This window comes from Emydura macquarii, unplaced genomic scaffold, assembly GCF_026122565.2.
Source record: "Emydura macquarii macquarii isolate MOO-44397 ecotype Brisbane River unplaced genomic scaffold, CSIRO-AGI_Emac_v2 contig_212, whole genome shotgun sequence".
Taxonomy (NCBI): Eukaryota; Metazoa; Chordata; order Testudines; family Chelidae; genus Emydura; species Emydura macquarii.
The window spans coordinates 6,184,834-6,206,535 of record NW_027130349.1 but is presented as its reverse complement, the minus strand read 5'-3'; the positions used below and the strand labels follow the sequence as shown (position 1 = coordinate 6,206,535).

Genomic DNA, 21,702 nt, shown 5'->3' with positions numbered 1-21,702 from the left:
TATCACTGTCATTTTTTTTTGGACTAGCAATACAGTCCCACTGCAATTCCACTTCAAGGAGTAAATCTTTTCCACTTCAAGGAGTAAATCTTCCTGTGGAAAGCTTCTAACTTTTTAAAAGAATCTCCAAAACCAGTAGATAGTACTCCATTGGTAGTGTTCATCCATCCTACATCCAAACCATCAGGTGCAATGAATGAGAGTGTACAAGCAATAACTGATGCCCTGTGATGGGGTGTGCACTCACTGACTCACCAAACTGACTTTATGGCTATGAGAAAGGCCACGTTGCTGCTGAGGTGGCATACCAAACATTGCAGCAATGGCTCAGATACAGGTTCTATGAGGTGTAGGAGAATGATGTTTCCACACCATGGCAGATGGACTTTAATAGAGTTAAATGCCTGACAGGATTAACAAAGGCCTGGGAAGCCAGTTAGGTTACTGATGTCACCTGAGAGATGGAGGGCCAGGGCTAACTGAGTAAAGCCCAGCTGGGGAAGATCTGGGACAGCACTATAAAGCCAGGAAGCTGAGAGCAGAAAAAGGCTGAAGGGGAAGAAGTCACTCCCTGGGATAAGGGAGGTCATCAGGGACAAATCATGCGGAAAGTAAGCCCAGAGATCCTGCCCTGGAGTAAGGAGGCTAGCAAGAGACTAGGAGGGGATAAAGTAGTCACGGGGAGTAGAGTAGGCTCCCATGATAAACACAAACAGGCAAAGGCTCCACCCAAACGGAACCAGATTAATGGCATGTAAAATTAAAAAGGCTGTAGAGGAGTATTTAAATCAAGGGCTGTAGGAAAGCCAAAAGCGATTCTAGTTCAGACAGGAACATCCCTTAGGGGAGGATCTATTAACGGGGATTTTCTGTGTCCCAGTATGGAGGTGAGGATGGAAGTTGATAAAGTACAGATAGGAACTGAAGAGAAACAGTCAAATGAAAGAGTCCCATTCAATTACATCACATAATGGCATACAGCTAAAAAGTCACAAATTTTGTAAGTGCTTGTACACAAATGCTAGAAGGCTTAATACTAAGTTGGGTGAATTTGAGTGCCTGGTATTAAACAAGGATATTGATATAACTGGCATCACTGAAACTTGGTGGAGCAATGATAATCAATGGGATACAGTAATACCAGGGTACAAAATATATAGGAATGACAGAGTAGGTTGTGCTGGTATGGGAGTGCCACTATATGAAAGAAAGCAAAGAGTCAAGTATAGCAAAAATCCTAAGTGAATCAAACTGTGCTATAGAATCTCTACAGATAGAAATTCCATGCTTGAATAATAAGAATACAGCAGTAAGAATATACTACGGTACTGACCACCTGGCCAAGGTGGTGATGGTGACTGTGAAATGTTCAGGGAGATTAGAGAGGCTATACAAACAGAAAATAGTAATAGGGAATTTCAGCTATCCCCATATTGACTGGGTATATGTCACCTCAGAAAGGGATGCAGACAAAGTTTCTAGACACCATAAATGACTGCTTCTTGGAACAGCTAGTCCTGGAACCAGTACAGATACTTGACGGACCCCACAATTCACCTCTTTCCCTTCTGAAAGTGGACCATTTATTCCTATCCTTTGTTTCTCATATTTTAGCCAGTTACTTATCCATGAGAGTACCTTCACTTTTATCCCATGACTGCTTACTTTGCTTAAGAGCCTTTGGTAAAGGACCTTGTCAAAAGCTTTCTGAAAGTCCAGTTACACTATATCTATTGGATCACCCTCGTCCACGTTTGTTTGACCCCCACCTCAAAAATTCCAATAAATTGGGGAGGTGTGATTTCTCTTTACAAAAGCCATGTTGACTCTTTCCTCAACAAATCATGTTAGTCTACGTATCTAATAATTCTGTTCTTTCCTATAGTTTCTACCAGTTTTCTAGATGCTGAAGTTAAGCTAACTGGTCTGTAATTGCCAGGATGGTCTCTGGCGCCTTTTTAAAAAACTTGTGTCACATGAGCTATCCTCCAGTTATCTGGTACAGAAATTGATTTAAATAATAGGTTACATACCATGCTTAGTAGTTCTGCAATTTCACATTTGAATTCCTTCATAACTCTTGAGTGAATACCATTTGGTCATGGTGACTCACTATTTAATTTATCAATTTGTTTGAAAACCTCCTCTATTGACTCCTCAATCTGGGACAGTTCCTCAGATTCGTCAAGTAAAAAGAATGGCTCAGGTGTGAGAATTTCCCCCACATCCTCTGCAGTGAAGACTGATGCAAAGAATTTGTTTAGCTTCTCCACAATGGCCTTAGTGAGTGCTTCTTTAGCACTTCAATCGTCCAATGGCCCCACAGATTGGTTGGCAGGCTTCCTGCTTCTGATGTACTTAAAAAATTGTTTGCTGTTAGTTTTTAAGTCTTTGGCTAGTTGTTCTTCCAATTCTTTTTTGGCCTGCCTAATTATACTTTTACACTTGACTTGCCATAGTTTTATGCCCCTTTCTATTTTCCTCAGATACAAATAGGTGTAGATTCCCTGTTTCCTTAGATGTGCCACCTCTACAACCAGACACTTAGTGAAAACTGTGTCACAGAGAGTTTAAAGGGAAGAACTTCGTATTGGGAGTGTGAGCCCCACTGTGAACATTAGGTACTTCCTGTGTGCTGCATGGATGGCAGTGTGAAAGTACACATCCTGGAAGTCAAGAGCTGCAAACCAGTCTAGAGCTTGGGGCAATGGAATGATGGAAGCAAGTGTTACAAATGCCATATCAGATTCAGGATGGTATTTGCTGAGCTGGGGAGGCTTTAGCATGGGTTAAACTGCATTCACAGAATCGTGAAACTAAGGACACCAAACCTGAATGGTGCTGTGAACCCACATGCCAGGTCACAATGCCTCAAGTGAGGAGCCAGGCTCAGTCCTGAGGGTTAGGAGCAACCACTGATGCATGAGTGCAGGACAAGTGTGGGGCAGACTCACTCTCCAGTCCCCTGCCCTCCAGGGCCTCCCTTCCGCACTAGGCTAGGATTAGGGTTAGAGTGGCAGGGCAGAGTATGCTGCTGTGGTGGTTGTTGCTCCCTTTACTTAACTCAAAATCACGACCAAGAAGAGTTTAGTATAGTGCACCTATTGAATCAGGAGGCTAAATCCACCCTGTTGTTGAGTATCCTCAGGTCTAGGACAGAACAAAGACTCACTTTTTTCTTCAGAATAAGGAAATATTGGGAGTAGAAGCCTCTTCCTTTATATTTATAAGGAATCTCTTATACAGCTTCTAGATAAAGGAACGAGGCCACTTGTATTTGCAATGGGCTCTCATGAGAAGGGTCCCTGAAGAAGGATGGGTAAAGAGTATAGACTGGAATTACATGCAGTAGCCACAGGCAATGTTGTCCAGTACCTTCTCCCCGTCTGCTATTATGGCAGACCACACCTGGAGAAACAGGGTGGAGCAATTTCCAAAGGTTGTGTTCCGTGGAAGGGTCCTGATGTAGCTCTCAAGTGTCTCATCAAACCTGCTGATGTGTTATCATGGCTGAGAGCAGGGCTGCAGTCCCTCCATGCTATACCTAGGACATTTCTTGGCATGGTACTCAATCTTGTCTGTGGTAAGACAACATGCACGATCTCTACTGCTGTGGTGGTTGAGAGTGGTACAACATTCAGTGGAGCAGGATAAAGGAGATGCCCATGGAGCATAAAGTCACTTTGGAAACTTTCAGTAAATGTAGGACACTATCAGTCCTTTGCTGAACAGTTCCAAGCACTTGAAGGGCAAGTCCACAATTGTGCCTTGTACCTCATGAGGGATGTCTAAATCCTTTCTACGTGGTCATCACAGTGGCTGTGGACCTGGCTGAGGCATCAATTACCACCTATAGAGCTGAGTTGGCTACCAGATGTCCTTCATGTCTTTCAGCTCCTCTCTACTTCCATGAGGGAGATTGGTAAGGAAGAGTACCATTCTTTTCCAATGTAAAAACACATTCAGGGTATGTCTATACTGACCGTGGCAAAGTTGCCGCCGCCAGATTGATCTTTCTGGATTGATTAAACGGTCAGTGTAGACCCGCTCAATCAATCAGGAAGTTGACTGAGTAAATCCACACCCTCAAGTAGCGTAGTACCGTTGGCACAGTGTAGTGAAGTCGGCGCACAGAAGGGAAGCACAGCAGTCAATGGGAGTTACACAAGCTACTCTGCATAGTTTGTGTAACTCCCATTGACTGCTGCCGAATCTCCAGGTAAGTGTAGACCAGGGCTTAGCCAGCAATGTCTGGCAGTTGGGGAAGCTCACCTGGTGTGAAGCTGATAAATTCCCCTTTCTTCCAAAAATGTGTAAACATTTGGGATTCCTGTCTTCCTGTCTTTCTGCATGCTCTTAGAGGATCTGGATTTCTTCTAGGCAGCCAACATAACTGGGAACCAGGATTGGGATGAATTTAAAAGTATTCAAATCCCAGGAGAGATCCCTGCTATTGTTTGTTGGCATGTTTCGCTGTTGGTGTTACAGCAGCTGGCATTTGCCACAGGGGTCCTGCTGAATTTAGGAGGTCATTGTTTATGGGGAGAACAATCCTGATAAGGCCAGTGGCTGACAAAATGTCAAATAACTTGTGGAATTTTTCAGAGATGATTGAAGTCTCAATCTTCAAGGTTTCTGCTGTCTGCACCACAAACTCCTGAAATGCCTTGAAATCGTTTAGTGCCAGGAACAGTAAGAAGAGTTCCTTAAGAAGTGAGGGGGAGACTGCTGGCCCTCTCAATCTTGGTCCTCTCTGTTTTCCAGTGACTGAAGTCTTATTAGGAAATCTGCTAGTGAGGGAGACCTCCATGTCTTCTACAACTGTAAGAACCAGCTCCTAGAGGCTTGGGAAGATAGGCTGCAATAGCCACAATAGCACCCCATATGCATATGGGTGGCTGTTGGGTTGCTGGTTAGATCAGTGACAATCCTGGTGGGCCAGTAGTTGAGGTCTGTACAGGTCCTGAGGTCTCCCAGTGGCACAATTTGTGGACTTTACTAGAGACAGATCTCTGCTGGATGCCAGCAAAAAGATGTGCCTTGGGGATGGTGGAGGATGGATACACCTCTTCCACAGGTAGTGTTGAGTGGTAAGGTACTGTGGGTGCTGGGGTTTTTATCAGTGCCAGTACCTAGCTCCGTGCCAAGAGTGGCTCCAGTGCACTCCAAGTCTGCCCTGCTAGTGCTGGAGTCAACATCAATGGGGATACTTCCACACAGGTAGAGTCTGTTGCATTGCAGTCTGCTCCTTTCCACTGATCCTCGAAGCCATGCTGGACTTGACCAAATTGTCTTCTGATGTCTCTCTCTGCCTCTCTTTTTACAGGAAGAGACAGAGATCCTTCTTGAGCGCCTGCCTGATGTTCAGCGCGGCTCCTTTCAGCACTTTGCCTCAACCTCCGAGATGCTGACAAACGTTGGGGCTATTGGTGGCTTAAGCACCCGTGCTGGCACTGGTGCTCATATTGGGTCTGGCTTCAGTACTGTTTTTTCTGAGGAGGTCTTTGGAGTCATCAGTACACCTGACGGAGACCTGGCAATGTGATCTAGACCACTAAAAGGGTCTTCAAATTCAGTATTCTGGATCCAATGCCACTTACATGGATTGCTCCAGAAAGTGAAGCATCAGTCTCACTTATTACGACTTCCCAATCCTCACAGAGGAGAGTGAGACTGAGCACCTGCTTCAGTTATGGGACTCTCCAAAGTAGAATAGGTAACTGCTGAGCTAGTCTTTCAGCAGAATTAGTCCACTGCAGGAAGGACAGATTTTGAAGCCCATGGCATTTCTAAGGTATAGTACAGTCGTCAAGCACTAGAACAACATAGGTGACTAAATTAAAAGAACAGAGGTTCCTCAGAAGAGTCTCAGAATAATGTGGAGAAGTTTCGTTTGAACTAAGATCTAGTGGGTCAGACATCAGCTAGGTTCTGTCACGCTGGCATGGGCAGTCAGAGGGACCTGAGGGAAGGATTAGGCTGTCCCACTCATCTCACTACTTCCCTCATGTGGGAGCATGAAGTGGCTCGGGGCACAAGTGGAGCTCCAACAAACGTGACTAGTCAAAAAATCCAGTCAACCACACTTGAGACAAGTATTTTGAGTGGGATCCACGCTGACAAACACTCAAAGAATTCATGGTTTTGAAAAGCTCTCTCTACTTAGGTTAGACTTCGGCTACAGCAATATAAAGCTATACAAGGACAGTATCAAAAACACACAGTGAATAATTCAATTATATGCTAATAGGTTATTTTCTTCCCAGCCAAAATCCAAGGATTGTAAATCAAGTACAATTAATACTCAATGAAAGAAAAGTTAGTGATTAATAGTATTAAAAAAAAAAAAAAAAAAGACAGGGAAGGTGGAATCTGGGGCTCTAGTGCAGTTCTTTACTGTCTAGCTCATTAACCTGTTAGGTTTCTGCGATGGATGGGTAGCCAGGTATTAACAAACTACAAATGTAGAGTGCAACACTTCGAAAATCTTCTAATAAAGATCATTTAACTTAAAGATGGTTTGGTTAGCTTGGCCAGATTGTGAATCAAGCATCCCGCATATAAAAGGAAGTGGTTTTGGGGACATGAAGAGTCATTTGAACAAACTGGCTATAATATTGCATACAAAAGGTATATTAAAAATTATTTTGGTTGCAAAGTCAAGTACTCAAAGGTTAAGAAATGCCAGATTTACAATGGTTTGTGCAAGCTTAATTCAATCCCCTACGCATCCAACTTGTACACTGAATTTAGCAGAAGTACTGCATGAAAAAAACCTATTGTATGTGATCAGGTAATTAAAGACTGTCATAATGTACATACACAGAGAGGCAGAAATAAGGTCGTGGAGAACCACCATAAATCTGGATTTTCCTAACTTTCAAGTGCTTGCCTTTGCAACTTAAATAACATCTTTAATATAGTTTTTAATGTAATTTCCTAAATATGTCTTTTTTTTTTTTTTTAAAGTAAAAACAAATCCATTACGTACAACTGGAACAAACCCCCCTCATGCATCATCATCAGAGTCTGACCCTCTATAGTTTCATCAGTGTAGCAGCGATTTCTAGCACATGAGCTACAGAACTAACTACATTACTGCTGGCAGCATCAGCAGGCTATTATCTCAGAGGGAGGGATAGGACACTGGGGCCATCCAGTGGGTTTAGGGAATGATGGGGAAGCCCTGTCTGGCTCTCCATCCCACTGCTGCTGCTGCAGCAACAATGTGGGTCTCAATTTTTAAAATGCTCCTGTTCAGTTATTCTAGGATGCCAAAATTTTCCTGAGGCATGCAACTGAGAAATACAAAACAGTGATTTTTAACAGTTTATATCTCAGCTAAACCTCAATGGAATCTCATGGGACAAAGGAAAGACACTCCTCCAGCCCAAAGGGTTGCTCCCTGATAATTTTAAAATGTTTGCGGCAAAGAACAGAAGTATTAGAGCTTAAAAAGGCCACAAAATCATTTTATCATGAAATGTGTTAAACAACCGAAATATAGGGATCACTATCTCCCCATCTGTAATATCCTACAAGGTTAGAGCTTGGATTGAGTCTTCAGATGCCTAGACTAAGCCAAAATTTCCTCAAATGCTAAGGCTTTGAAAACAGAAAAGTTTATGAATTTTACTGACTTGGATAAATTGGATATTAATTAGCACTTAACATTGCCTTAGTATATGGTATTCGTGAGGCGGATTTTGGAATACTGTATATATCTCTCTTGTCCATATTCTAAAAAGAACTTTGAAAAATTGGAGAGAGTACAGAAAAGAGCCACAAACATGATTTGAAGCTGGATAAAAAACCTCACACTGACGGACTTAAAAAGTTCAATATGTTTAGCTTACTAAAAAGAAGACTGAATGGTGACTTGAATACAGTGTATAAAGTACCTTCATGAGGAGAAAATACTGGGCACTACAGGACTCTAACCTTGAGGAGAAAGGTGTAACAACTAGTTTGTAGAAGGAGAAGCCAGACGAATTAAAATTAGAAATAAGGCCTAAATTTTGAAAAGTGAGGTTTTCACTGCACAAACTACTAAGCGAAGGGGTGGATTCTCCATCTCTTGATATCTTAAAATCAAGACAAAAATTCTTTTTGGAAGATTTGCTTTAGCTAAACACAAGTTATTGGGCTCATTCACAGGGGTAAAAGTGGGTAAAATTTAATGGCCTGTGATATACAGGAAGTGAGACTAGATCTAATGGGCCCTTCTGGCCTTAAACTATATGAATTTATTATTTTTCTTTCTTTCAATTCATCCTAAAGTTCAGTGCTAAATGCATCAGCTGAATGTTGTATAAATCTATCCAATTTAGAAGACCAATGGGGAAATGATGCCTGGCTTTACATACCCCCCCTTCATCCCCACTGCACTGGTGCTAGTTGGCAAATCTGCTAAATTATGAGCAAACTAATTTGGAACCAGTTTACCTGAGGCACTTCTAGGAAGTTTTGGGGGGTAGTTCACTACTATATGTATGTTTGCATATGAAGTGTTATTACTTATACAACATAAATGGAACATAATACTTTGCCGCCCACAAAATCATATAAACAAAATGGAACAGATCAGGTATAGTATTTAAGCATGTTACCATACACAAATCACAATCTTTTCATGTTGTTAGCTTGATTTTTGTGTATTATTTGTATATTTTAGAAGTGTTTTGTATCACTCATTTATGTCTGAGCACTGGGGTACACAGTCATGAAGTTTTTAACTGAAACAATCCTTTATTTTTGTAAAATAGTTCATGAACCTACCGAAAAATACTGTTCAGCTTCAAGCTGATCCTGAAGTTCCCGCATCTGACCTTCATTTCCTCTATACTGTCTTAAAGAGAGAAAACAAAACCTCATATAAAAGCCATCCATTACACTTCCACCTTTAAACTCTGCATTTTTCCTTCATACGCACTTACCATGTATTTCATACACTACCTGAATACATGGTAATTCATAAACACCTCATTCTAAGATTCTGATTTAACAATATAATTTATGCTGTCACAATGGTAGCCCTACTGGATAATTTGGATGGGAAGCAGTGCTCTGAAAAGGGCTTAGTTTCGGTCTTCAACTGTAAGCTATTGTGGCAGAGGTCCAATAAAGGAAGGATATTCTTGGAGAAATAATGCTGTCCCCTGACTAGCTAAAAAAAAATCATAAGTGAGAGGAGGAGTGTTTGAAGGAGAAAACATAAATGTACCAAGCCATGAAGCTCAGTGTTCCTCCAACAGATGCTCCAAAGTCTAAATCTCAAATGTGGTTCTTCACATTGTTCCAGAAAGACCGGACAAGCCTGAGCACAAAAGTATCAGCCAAGCAAAGCTTTTTATATTTCAAAACAAAAATATTTTAGTACTATAAATACATACACGTCTTCATACAGACATGTTTTTAGAAAAAAAATGCCAACACCCTAAGTATTTTTGGTTTCTGGAAAAAGGTGACAGACAAAATACATGAGAATGACAAAAGAGAATTTTCCATTTTATGTCAGACCTCTACTTACTTAGTGAGTTGGGCCAACTCAAATTCCAATAATCTCTTAGCTTCCAACAACGTATTGATCTCCTGTTTTAGCTGCTTCTCAGAACCCTTCAAGTTGTCTGCCTCAAAAGCTTGCATTTTCAGTTCATTCTGTGTCATTACTCGCTTATTTGTCTCTTGTTCCAGCTGAAGTGTTAGATTCTTAACCTAATTGTTTAATAAATCATTTCAATTTTAATTTTTACCAAATATTTTCCTGGATTTTGTTCAAATTGTTTCATACATGCATTATTTTATGTCAAGCATCACCATTTCCTAAATTTTAAATTAAAATTAATTAAATCATTAAATAATGCATACAAATACTCAAAAGTCTCTAATATTAACAGGGGTGCAATAATATCATAGAAGATAGTTTTTCTTATATATTGTAGTTTATATTTCACCATCAAGAACCTCCCTGTTCCCAGCCATTCACTTTTGTTTTTCTAACACCTGAATTCCCTCTTATCTACTCTACTCTAAGAGTGACAATGGAAGAGGCCCAAGAGGTTTGATGGACCACCGTTCTTCTTTGTGGAATTCAGGTTTTATAAGCTTTGTGTCCTTTTCCTAGAAAGTTATGCTGCCCACAGCATAACTAAAATTTGAATTGTAGACACTATGGCCCAGCAGAAAGGTTTTCAGACTGACTCTTCCAATTTAATTTGAAAGGACAATGGGGATGAAACTTTAACAACTAGCTCTTATATACTTAATTTTCAATTCCTGGGATAAAATTTTGCATGCTCTGGACTACAATCTGAAGGATGCAAATTCAGAAGATGCACAATATCTAATTTGCAAATGTAATAAGACCGCACATTCAAACTCACAGGCAAGCTTTTCTATTTTTTAAAATATAGAAAAAAAAAATGAAATGCAAAAATTGTATTAATGTACCAACCAGATGAAAGTTCAAACACAAAATAGACAGGACATAGAAAAGTTAGCTTCTCACAGTAAAATTAACTAGCAATGTTATAAATTAAAGTCATAAAATTATATATATATATAAAATGAATATAACAGGTCAAATGTCAGTTCTGGCTAAGTAACTTTAATATGGGAACATTAACGTTTGAATGTACTGGCTATTTTGAAATTCAGCTTACATTCCTTTATACACAGACAGTATACTCTTTAATAATCAACAGATGTCTTTGATAATATAGAAGAAAATATGCTAGCCACTTTGAAACCCATAAACCCTGCAAAACTTACTTCCTGTGTAACTATATTGCGTACAACCTCACTGACTTCATGCCTGGAGTCAGTTCACTATTAATGCATAGCTTATAAAGGAAGACTGAAAGACTGACGTTATCTAGGGTCTAAAAAAGATACGACACTCAACCTACTTAGATATAAACTTTAGCATCATTTAGCTGAAACTTGTTATATCAAATAATGCTATGCTACATAAACATCTCAACTTAAATAGATACAGTTTTCTATTTCATAGTGCAACTATAATTATTTAATTTGTCTTTTACATAGAAAACATGATTGGCAACAATACATGTTTTGCTTACCTCATCTTCTATCCTCTCCTTTTGCTCAGTGAGGTGTTCAAGCTTCTGTTGAGACTGCTTCAGGTCAAAGTCCAGCATGGAACACTGTTTTTCAATCTGAACTATTTGATTTTCTGCCTTGTCTCTTGCTGCCCTCTCCTCCTTCACTTTTTTTTCCATTTCTAAACAGGAAACAAAAGCAATTGATAGCACAATAAAAACACAAATATGGCATTTCTAAGAGTGTGTGTTTGTAGGACCATGCCTTTCTTAAATACACCTAATATTCCATCCTCGATTCTATTCTTGGGAGTTAAACACAGGGTTTTCTCTCCCCTATGGTTGGGGTGTTTGAAATCCTTTACAGTCAAATGAGTATGCGTCCCTAGTCTAGTATTGAATAAGATCATAGTATTGTTTCAACAGACAGTTATAGTGATTGCCAGAGCTTTAGGCCCCTCCTATAGCCAACTGCTTGTCACTCCACTAACTGCCATTATACCAATTCTCAAAATGTTCCAGCCAGTTCATGTGCTGCTCAAAAACAGAGAGCTTCCAACAATAGCCAATTAGAAATGCAATTAAATAAAATTTTTGATAGCATTTTTTTTGCTATTCATTCTAGGATGTGTGAACACCCTAAAGAAACACATGCCTCTAAACTCTGAAGAGAAGTGGGTAGATGAGTACAAATCATGTGTGACGATAACATCAAAGCAGCAAAATTATAGATAAGTAATTATCCCTTACTTTAAAGATATAAGCAGTACAGGATTTTCAATTTGCAGTATAGAGATGTTAACAGACCTATGCTGATTTATACCAGCTAAGGAGACAGCTCAGGATCTTTAAATAATGTAATATTATGATGTACGTTTTGAAATTTTGATATGCATATATATTTTCTCTACACCAAGGATAAAAAAAGCTGGTCTTATGAACACCGCATTAAAAAAATTCATTGCCACTGTAATGGAATTAGTATAATAGACCTTATTAGTGCTCAATATTTTCTTTGAAATTAAAAGGAAATACATACCACACATTGCAACTGATTTTGCCTCTTCAATTGATTGATGTTTGTCAGTTAACCGAGCTTTAGTCACTTTATGCTCATTTATCTCCTGTTCCAAACGCTGTTGTAATGTTTTGAGTTTATAGTTTAGATCTATTTCTAAGTTATTCTTTTCCTGCAAATTAGGACCAAAACAAAAAAAATCCCACACTTTATTAAAGCAGAACTGTAAAAAAAATCTGCAGTATTTTACAAAGTCATCAAAGAGATCCACATTTCCTTTTCTTCCTTAAAAAAGTTACATTTTTGTTTATTCACAAGTCACAGTATTAATATTGTGTATTATACCATACCTTTTTAGGTGTCCATGGGAGGTATGGAAAAATGCTCTCTATATGCAGTCCATGGGTCCCAAATAGGGCCAATGTGGGAGAACTGGCATGTGGGGTTGCATCCACGAAGGTCCTTACCAAAGACCTGGATCACTTCTGGTTTCTGGTATTGAGGACAAGAAAATTCCCTGTGAGATTGCCTTTGATATGAGGGTGGAGTGTGTGGTACAATGGAGTACCCCTCTTCCTCTTCTTCCTCGCTAAAGAAAAGTGGTGCAGTGCTCGGTGATGAAGGGGAGTGGTGTTGTGTCCCCGGGGAAGAGGCATGAACTGCACGGAGTTCATAATGGCAAAGTGGCAACTCTGGAGTATCAGAAACAAATCAGGTCTCATGGATACCGAAACTCCTGTGGTACCAGCAGGAGCATCATCAGCACTAATGGTTGTAAAAACAACGAGAGTTCTGTGGCACTTTAAAGACTAACAAATTTAATATTTGCAGACATAAGCTTTCGAGAGACTTCAGCTCTCTTCTTCAGATGCAGTAATACAGAAAATAGGTAACACAGAGGCATCTTATAGATATCCAGGTGCATTGAGAACAATGGGGGAGGTGGAGTCCAGTACTTAAGACCTAATGATGACCATTGAGTAGGAGGTGAGAATGGGTGAGCAAAGTAATTTACCTTCGGTACTGAGATAGCCACTCCAAGTCTCTGTTTAAACCCAGTTTGAATGTGTCAAGTTTGCAGATCATTTCTAACTTAGCAGTTTCTCTTTGAAGTCTGTTTTTGGAGGTTTTTTTGGAGAAGTACAGCAACTTTCAGGTCAGAGACAGAATGCCCTGGAGGATTAAAGTGTTCTCCCACTAGTTTATGGATGTTGTTATTTTTTATGTCTGATTTGTGTCCATTTATCCTTGTGCGTAGTGATAGTCCAGTTTGGCCAATGTACATGGCAGAGGGGCATTGCTGGCACATAATGGCATATATAACATTAGTGGATATGCAGGTGAATGAACCCCTGATAGTGTGATTGATGTGGTTAGGACCAGTGATGATGTTATTAGAGATGATGTGTGGGCAGAGCTGACAATGGGGTTTGTTGCAGGGATAGGTTCCTGGGTAGGATTTTTTGTAGGGTGTATGGTTGCTGGTGAGTATTTGCTTCAGGTTGGGGGGCTGTCTGTAAGCCAGGATGGGTCTGCCGCCCACTGCCTGAGCCAGAGATAGATCATCTGCTAGGATAGGTTGTAGATCTTTAATGATGTGCTGGAGAGATTTTAGCTGGGGACTGTAGGTGGTGACCAGTGGGGTTCTGTTGTTTTCTTTGTTGGGTCTGTCCTGTAGTAGGTGACTTCTGGGTACCCATCTGGCTCTGTCAATTTGTTTCTTTAATTCTCCAGGAGGGTATTACAGTTTCAGGAATGTTTCATAGAGATCCTGTAGGTGTTTGTCTCCGTCTAAGGGATCAGAGCAAATCCGGTTGTATCTTAAGGCCTGGCTGTAGACAATGGATCATGTAATGTGTCCAGGGTGGAAGCTGGAGACATGAAGATATGCATTGCGGTCAGTTGGTTTTCAGTATAGGGTGGTATTAATGTGCCCACCCTTTACTTTTATTGTAGTGTCCAGGAAGTGGATTTCTTGTGTGGAGTGGTCCAGGCTGAGGTTGATAGTGGGATGGAAATTATTAAAATCCCAGTGGAAATCTTTGAGGGACTCTTTCCCGTGGGTCCAGATGATGAAAATGTCATCAATGTAGCGTAGGTAAAGAGGTGTAAGGGGACGAGTTTTGAGGAAGCGTTGTTCGAGGTCAGCCATAAAAATGTTGGCGTACTGTGGGGCCATGCGGGTGCCCATAGCTGTGCCACTGACTTGGAGGTATAGATTGGTTCCAAATCTGAAGTAGTTGTGGGTCAGGACAAAGTCACAAAGTTCAACTGTGAGGTGTGACATATGATCATCTGGGAGAGTGTTTTTGATGGCTTGAAGTCCATCTTTATGTGGAATGTTAGTGTAGAGAGCTTTTACATCCATAGTGGCTAGGATGGTATTTTCTGGGAGATCACTGATGGGTTGTAGTTTTCTCAGGAAGTCACTGGTATCACGAAGATAGCTAGGAGTGCTGGTGGCATAGGGCTTGAGGAGAGAGTCCATATAGCCTGATAGACCTGTAGTGAGAGTGCCAATGCCTGAGATGATAGGGCATCCAGGATTCCCAGGTTGTGTGGAGGTTGAGAGCATTGCTAGTGCCAAGGGCGGAGTGCATTCTCTTGAGCAGCCAGTAGATGGGGCTGAGGGTCACATTGGTGCCGAGAGTTTGCTCGATGACGAAGACTTGGTCGGTGCCGAAGCACTCAAGAGTTTTAATTGAGGTGGTCGATACCAATTTGGAAAGTCTTGCACTGTCCTTCTCAGTCCTGAGTGGCAGTGTTTCTGCCTGCAGTCCTGCCCGTTTAGGGTCCTTGGATCTCTCCTTAGTGCTGGTGCCTGGACAGTCGCAGGAGCCAAGTCTCACACCTGAGGACATTAAGGTTACTGACCTCACAGGGGATGCCTCTCTCTGAGGCAGCTCCTTAGAGGGTGAGCTAGTGCCTGTCTCTTTTCATCTGAGAGGGAGAGATTAGATTTCCTTTTGGTGTTGTGCGGCGAATGAGGGTCAGCTGATGACCGTGCTGATGGTCATTGGCGTGTAGGAGAGATACTGGGGCCAGGGTCTGAAGCTGGATGTAGACAGCACTCCATTAGTAGAAGTTTTATCCTCAGTTCACTGTCCTTTCTGTACCGGGCCTTCAAGTTGAGACAATGGGTACACTTTTGAGAGATGTATCCGAGATGTTGCAGTCAGTGTGGATCCTACTCTAGGTGACTTGCAAACAGTATTCTCCCTGGATGGTAGAATTGAGGAGTTTCAGATGTATTAAGCAAACAAAGAGATTAAAGTATTAGTCTGCCCAACTTGATAAAGCAGACAGATCAGAGGCCATGTGGATACCATATAATGAAAACTCCATTAGCTGCCTTACAGATCTCAGAAACTGGCACATTTCTCAAGCAAGCAGAAGACACTGCCTGTCCCCTAATGGAGCATGCACCTTGCTTTTTGGAGGGAAAGCTTGCCACCCAGCTGATAACAAGTAGAGATACATTGTGATCCACTTCAGGATGCCCTGTGACAAGATAGTGCCAGATATGGCCATAAAGAGGCAGGGAGAGAGGCTAACTGACACAGTCCTTTTGGGGTAATAGAACAAGACTCTGGAAATGCCAGACAATGGAGCATCTTTTCTCCCTGTGCAGTGTGTGTCTTTCCAAAGAAGATTGGCAAGGTAAATGTTTGGTTCAGATGGAATTCCAAGGCTACCTCAGTTATGATTTTGGGGTATGGTTTCATCCCCTCAAATTTCATCACCTTCCTGTGGAAGGATGTGCAAAGTAGTATGGCCTAACTAACTTAACTATGCTGATATAATGGCCACAAGTAGAAACAGCCTGTTAGCAAGACAATATACTGAGCACTCCAGCAGCAGTTCAAAAGAGCTTTATAAGGACGACATTTAGGTCCCCTGTGGAAGTCAGTACTCTTACTAGAAATAAAGTACAATATGAAGACGAATCTTGAGGAAATTCAATACTAGGGATATGAGAAGACTGTGCAACCGTACTGGGACATGATACACCAATACTGCAGTGAGGTGGACTTTAGGCGAGTTAAATATTAGTTCCACGTGTTGCAGGAGCAGGATACAGTACAACATCTTTGGTTATTGGGGCCTCCATTGGGTCAGTATTATTCTGAGTTGCCCAAATGGAGAATCTTTTCTATTTGGAGAAATAGGTCAACTTTATGAAATGTTTCCCGCTCTGTGTAAGAATTTTCTGAACCTGTAGGAAACACCCTCTCTGTCTGTGTAGTTCAGCAAGCCAACATCCAGGCTGTCAGGTGCAAAGACTGAGTCTGGGTGCACTGTCTGACCGAGGTTTGAGATATCACATTCGAGAAGGTAGGAAGATGTATGGAAGGCTGCTGGGACATCTACAGCAGTTCTGATATCCAAACTGTCTCTGCCAGTATAGAAGTATCATGATGACTGAGGCCCTTTACTGTTGATCTTGGATATTCTGGGGATCAGGGGATACAGTATGATACCATAAAAGAGTACTGAAGTAGCAAGACATTCGGTAGTTAGCCTGGACTCACATCTCCCCGGGAGCAGAAGTTCTGGAACTTGCTAATGTCCTATGTGGCAAACAAATGTGTGGCGGGAGTTTCCCACTGAAAGAATATTGGGTCTAGTATGGCTTTCTACACAGACCACTCATGGCTAGTTACCACATTTCTGCACAAAAAGTCCATCAGGTCATTGCTGAACTCTGGAAGGTGTGGAGCTAGCAGAGTCACCCCCATATTGATATTCCCAGCATTGGAGGGCTTCCAGCAGGAATGCTATACAGACGAGCTAGATGGCTTAGTTCCAACACATTCATGTGTAGATTAAAATCATCATGAGACCATGTATCTCACATTTGACGATGGTTCAGGTGGGCACCCCAACCAGTCCCTGTAGTGTCTGAGACAAGCATCATTGTCCCCTTTTCTCATGTTCATCAAGACAAGCCACCAATTAAACTCTTGCTTGACTTGAGGTGGGACCCATTTTCTCATATGATGTTTAGATGGGAAGTTCACAGACCTCAGCCATCATCGTAAAGGTGGCAGATAAAGTTTGGCAAGTAACATCACATACGTGCATGTACACTATTGACTGATAGGACCGAAACTGGCCTCTGGCAGAAAAGACTTTGCCGAACTGAAGTAAAGTAGAGTTCCTATGAACTCTATCATCAGTGATGGTGAACAAGAGGACTTCTTCTAGTTCACCAGATGTCCTAAGTGGGAGAACAGGGAGAGGACACAATCCAGGGTCATTCTGATTAGCCAGTCATCTAGATATAAGGAGGTGTAAATTCCATGTTTTCTTGGACATGCTGCAACTACATCTAGGAACTTGGTGAAAACTTTCAGTGCCATGGAGCGTGTGAAGGGCAAAACCCTGAACTGTGAGTGGTTGGCACCCACTGTTAACCTCAGGCACTTCCCGTGGGCCATATGGATGGCAATGTGTAAGTACACCATCCTGGAAGTCGAGAGCCACGAACCAGTCTAGAGCTTGGAGTAATATAGGCAAGCATTACCATCTTGAACCTGAGACTGAGCATGTATTTGTTGAGTCTCCTCATGTCTAGGATAAAAGTACAGTCTCACCCAGGAGCCACATGTGCACCTACAGTGGGAGCCACACTATCACACTCAAAGCAGCTGTGATTTATTTACACAATACAAAATAATTCAAAATACATCATCATATTCTAACCACAGCAAGTGAGTTAACAGTAGCATTTTCTTGAATTATCATGTATTAGTTACCTTACCTTTTCACAATGATTAAGTGTGTCTTGCGCCTGTTTTCTTTCCGTTTCCACTCTTTCAAGATTATTTTTAAGATTTTTTACTTCTTCTTGTAAAGATGTAATCCGAACTAGTATAAAAGCAATTAAAAATAGTTCAATTTTAGCTACTATGCCTAGATGCAGAAATAGGACTTTGATTTTATTTTGTCAAGCTGCTAAAGTATATATATTTCCTTTCATTAATAAAAATCCTGTTATAACACACAACAGCCACATTTTCTGATGATATGAACTCAGCTGAAGTTTCATTATGGGTAGGTACAACATGTAACACAAAGGAGCTCCAATCTCAGTTAGGGCCTTGAGGTGCTTTTGCAGTACATAAACATAATTAAAGTAACATGCACTGGAGAGTTCCTCCAGAGAAAGAGGAATTATTTTTACCCTCCAGATCACTCCACAAAAGTGAAGCCTCTCCTCCAGTTTTGAGTTTGAAACAGCTTGCTCCACTTCATGCAGTTGCGTTACTGTACTATTAAGCTGAAGACTTTAAAGAGAAAGAGCAAGACATTTTATGTTACGTTTCCCACTGCAATTATAATTTGGTCTCTTGTACTACTCTATATGTTAAATGCTGTACCTTATACCCAGTATATATGCAACATGGTTCACAAGAATGTTGTTGGTCTATCTAGAACACTGCTTGCGTTGCATAGCGTAGCTTTATTAAACAGAATTTCTAGAAGACGAGGAATTTCTAGAAGACAAGATGATGTGAAAAAGAAAAATGAAAAGAAAAACACTTCCTTCTCCAGAATTTCAGTGCTGTGCTTACTTGTCAAACATTTGCTTGTTAAAAATTGGCAATATCATGTGCAAATTTCATGTGGAACTCTCTGGCTAGCTACCAGAAGAACATCCCATTCTGTACACTTTTTAGGAACTCTAAAGAAGATTATCCCTTTCATGCATGCCTAAAGAGCTGTGTAGCTCTAACACTGCATATGTTAGGTTTGTTCCACCAGACTTTACAAAGTGTATAGGAGACCTTCCTCTTGCCCCTTTGTACTCTGACTTCTTTGAATGCATTTCTTTTTCTTCATATTGGATAAATTGACCTCTCACAGTTATCCCAGTGGAAATCTAGAGTAGTTCATCTGAAATGGATTTGTTCTATTAAGCTGTCTCAGTGGCTAAGCAAGTTGTCACTTCACGTTGGCTGTCATCTTGGGTTAGAGAATCTAATATTTCTCTTAAATACACAACTCTCTGAACTGTATGGAACTTCCTGAAATTTTCACCTCTCAAACACCTGAGAATAAGGGGGATGGATTACCATGGAAACTATTCTGCATCCCTAACTACGGTGGTTGTTTCCACATTGCTATAAAATTGCTCCTGTAAAACCTTAATACATGTCAAAAGGAAAAAGCCTGCTCCTTAACTCTAAGGATCAAGTAGAAAATCCGAAGTATCGAAGTGGGTGGTGCCTCAGGATAGGATACAGTATTACCACTATCATTGTCCCATCCTGCATGAACATAGCTCTGAAGGGGTCAATATCCACAGATGGAGAAAAATCTTGTTGGAAAGAGAGAGGAGGATAAATCACTACTATTCACAATACTGCTTTCCTCCTCGTTCCTAAAACTCAACCACAAAGGAATTATGTACTTGAGTTAATACTGACTTAGTAAGACATTTTGCACCTTAAACTGTATTTACAGATTTTCCCAAGTATTAGTTCTCTAGGGATATGCAATTCATATGTTGATTACTGTTCCGCTAGACTAAATGAACAGAATTCAACTCCTTGAAAACAGCTGATACATCTTTTTCAAGCCTTAGATAATGGTACAGAACAACAAGGGTACATCTACAGATCGACTTATCTAGATCAATTGAGCGGTCAATGAAGACCCGCTCAATCGATCCAGAAGTCGATGCTGTTAATCCACCCCCTCAAGTGGCGCAGTGCAGTGAGGCTTGTGTAGCTTGCGTAACTCTCATCGACTGCCGCCAAATCACCGGGTAAGTGTAGACCAAGCCAAAGTGAAGTTATGAAAATGGATTTTTGTAAGAATAAATATTTACAGCAACATTAAAAAATTACTTAAGCATGGAATGGTTACCTTGTAAATCTCCAATCATTTCAGATCCATGACTTCTGTCCCTTCGTTCTGCTTCCAAAGCTGCTTGCAACTGATAATAGTCCTTTTCCACTTGCAATTTTGTGCTTTCTAGAACTCTGCATCTTTCCTGAAGTTCTCTATTTAGCGATTCTAGCTGGCTTACGGACTTGCTCATTTCTGTATTACTCTTTCTCAATCTTGCTGCTGTATCTGATTCTGTCCTTAGTAAGTCATTGGCTTCTTCAAGCTGATAGAGTAAAAAAAGCAAGATTTCCATTCAAAGTGCAATAATTAAAAGATTCAGTTTTGTTACAGTTACGTAATCAATACTATATGACAAATTTGAAGAAACAATGAAGACACTGAAAAGCAATCACTTACTTGCTTTTGTAATTGTGTCATCTTCTCATTTGTATTTTGTGAATGCTGGCTAATTTTTTTCAAGTCTTCTAACTGATCTTTTAATGTGGACACTAGAGACAAAAATGAAAGCATTAAATATGGAATTCAATTTTCTTAGCAGATCAGAACAGAAAATCTTTGCAACATTACTAGATATTTCTACATACATAGACAGCAAAATAAGAATATTTTCTTTTAATTTCTTTAGGCCAAATTTTGTTCTTGAGTATATACACCTGGCTCTCATTCAAGTCACTATGGGCTCCATGTGCATACATCTAAGGGCAGAATTTGGTACTTCAAATTTCTAAAACAGAAAAGGCTACTTTCCTGTGATAACAATGACAAAAAAAAACTAATCTGTTTATCAGTATTTCAAGAAAAACATCTATTCTAAAATGCTTCAAATGCTAAAAAAAGTAAATTATTTGTAAAAGAATAGTAATAGTGTACACTCCAATATTTCGAGCACATGGGTAATATTGTTTACCTTCATTTTCTACATTCCGTCTTTTTTCGTTCTCCTGTTCAGCTTTTCTTTGGTATTCATTTATTTTATGTTGCAGCAGCATCTTTTCCTTTTCTGTCTGAGATACTGTTGATTCTAAGTTTTTTCTTTGATTTCCCTGAAATTATAAACACTGACATTTTCCATGTACATTTTACAGAATGATGCTACAAACCATTTCTTATTCTCTTGTTCTGTAAAGAGTTTCACTGACTTCAGCTGGTGAAATCCTGGCTTAACTCAAGCCAGTGAGGTCAGGATTTAACCTAGGGAGACTACTGACATGAACAGGAGGTTTGCAGAATATAGCCTAATAATTCCCAACATCACTTCTGAAGCTTGTCTCTGATTAAATCTGCCAAAATCACTGCAATAACTGCAGTTCATACATAAGCAAAAATTACCTGTTTACTAGGTTTATGAATACTACAGTACAATGATGTGCTAAAGGATTATCTACACGTTGATTTTTAGAAATCTAGCTAATTTTGAAAAATTATATTGACTATTCTGAAGAACAAAGCTAAACAGAGTGTTCAGCACAGGATTTGAAATTCAGGAAAATAGTTTTGAATTGTAGAATCAAAAAATGTATTCTAAAATTTCTAAAATTACATTTTGCATTTTCATAATATGGAATTATAAACCTCTAACAGTACTATGAGGACACTGACAGACAACATAGTTAAGAAAAACACAACTTACCTCTTCATCCAGTTCTTTCATTATCTTGTCTAGTTTTATGTTTGAAGTTCTATAAATAATGAATTATTTTAATATGTAAATGAATAAGACCTTATTTTACATGCCTGGTGTTTAAATATTGAAACTATTTAAGA

General features: G+C 40.2%; 1 protein-coding gene across 5 annotated transcripts in view; it reads right to left on the bottom strand.

Annotated features, from left to right (window-relative positions):
* The window catches only part of ROCK1 (Rho associated coiled-coil containing protein kinase 1), a 165,532-nt gene that overhangs the window by 49,683 nt on the left and 94,147 nt on the right, over nucleotides 1–21,702 (bottom strand). For all 5 annotated transcript variants that reach the window (XR_010919512.1, XM_067546875.1, XM_067546883.1 and 2 more), the window contains exons 13-21: nucleotides 21,569–21,617; nucleotides 20,846–20,981; nucleotides 20,335–20,426; nucleotides 19,954–20,200; nucleotides 17,843–17,949; nucleotides 12,100–12,250; nucleotides 11,082–11,242; nucleotides 9,530–9,714; nucleotides 8,779–8,848 (exon numbers count right to left, since the gene is read on the bottom strand). Coding sequence is in view for 4 of the 5 variants with exons in the window: in XM_067546875.1 (XP_067402976.1) it covers nucleotides 8,779–8,848; nucleotides 9,530–9,714; nucleotides 11,082–11,242; nucleotides 12,100–12,250; nucleotides 17,843–17,949; nucleotides 19,954–20,200; nucleotides 20,335–20,426; nucleotides 20,846–20,981; nucleotides 21,569–21,617 (1,198 nt within the window). In the remaining variant the exon portion in view is untranslated. The remainder of the gene's footprint in view (nucleotides 1–8,778; nucleotides 8,849–9,529; nucleotides 9,715–11,081; nucleotides 11,243–12,099; nucleotides 12,251–17,842; nucleotides 17,950–19,953; nucleotides 20,201–20,334; nucleotides 20,427–20,845; nucleotides 20,982–21,568; nucleotides 21,618–21,702) is intronic.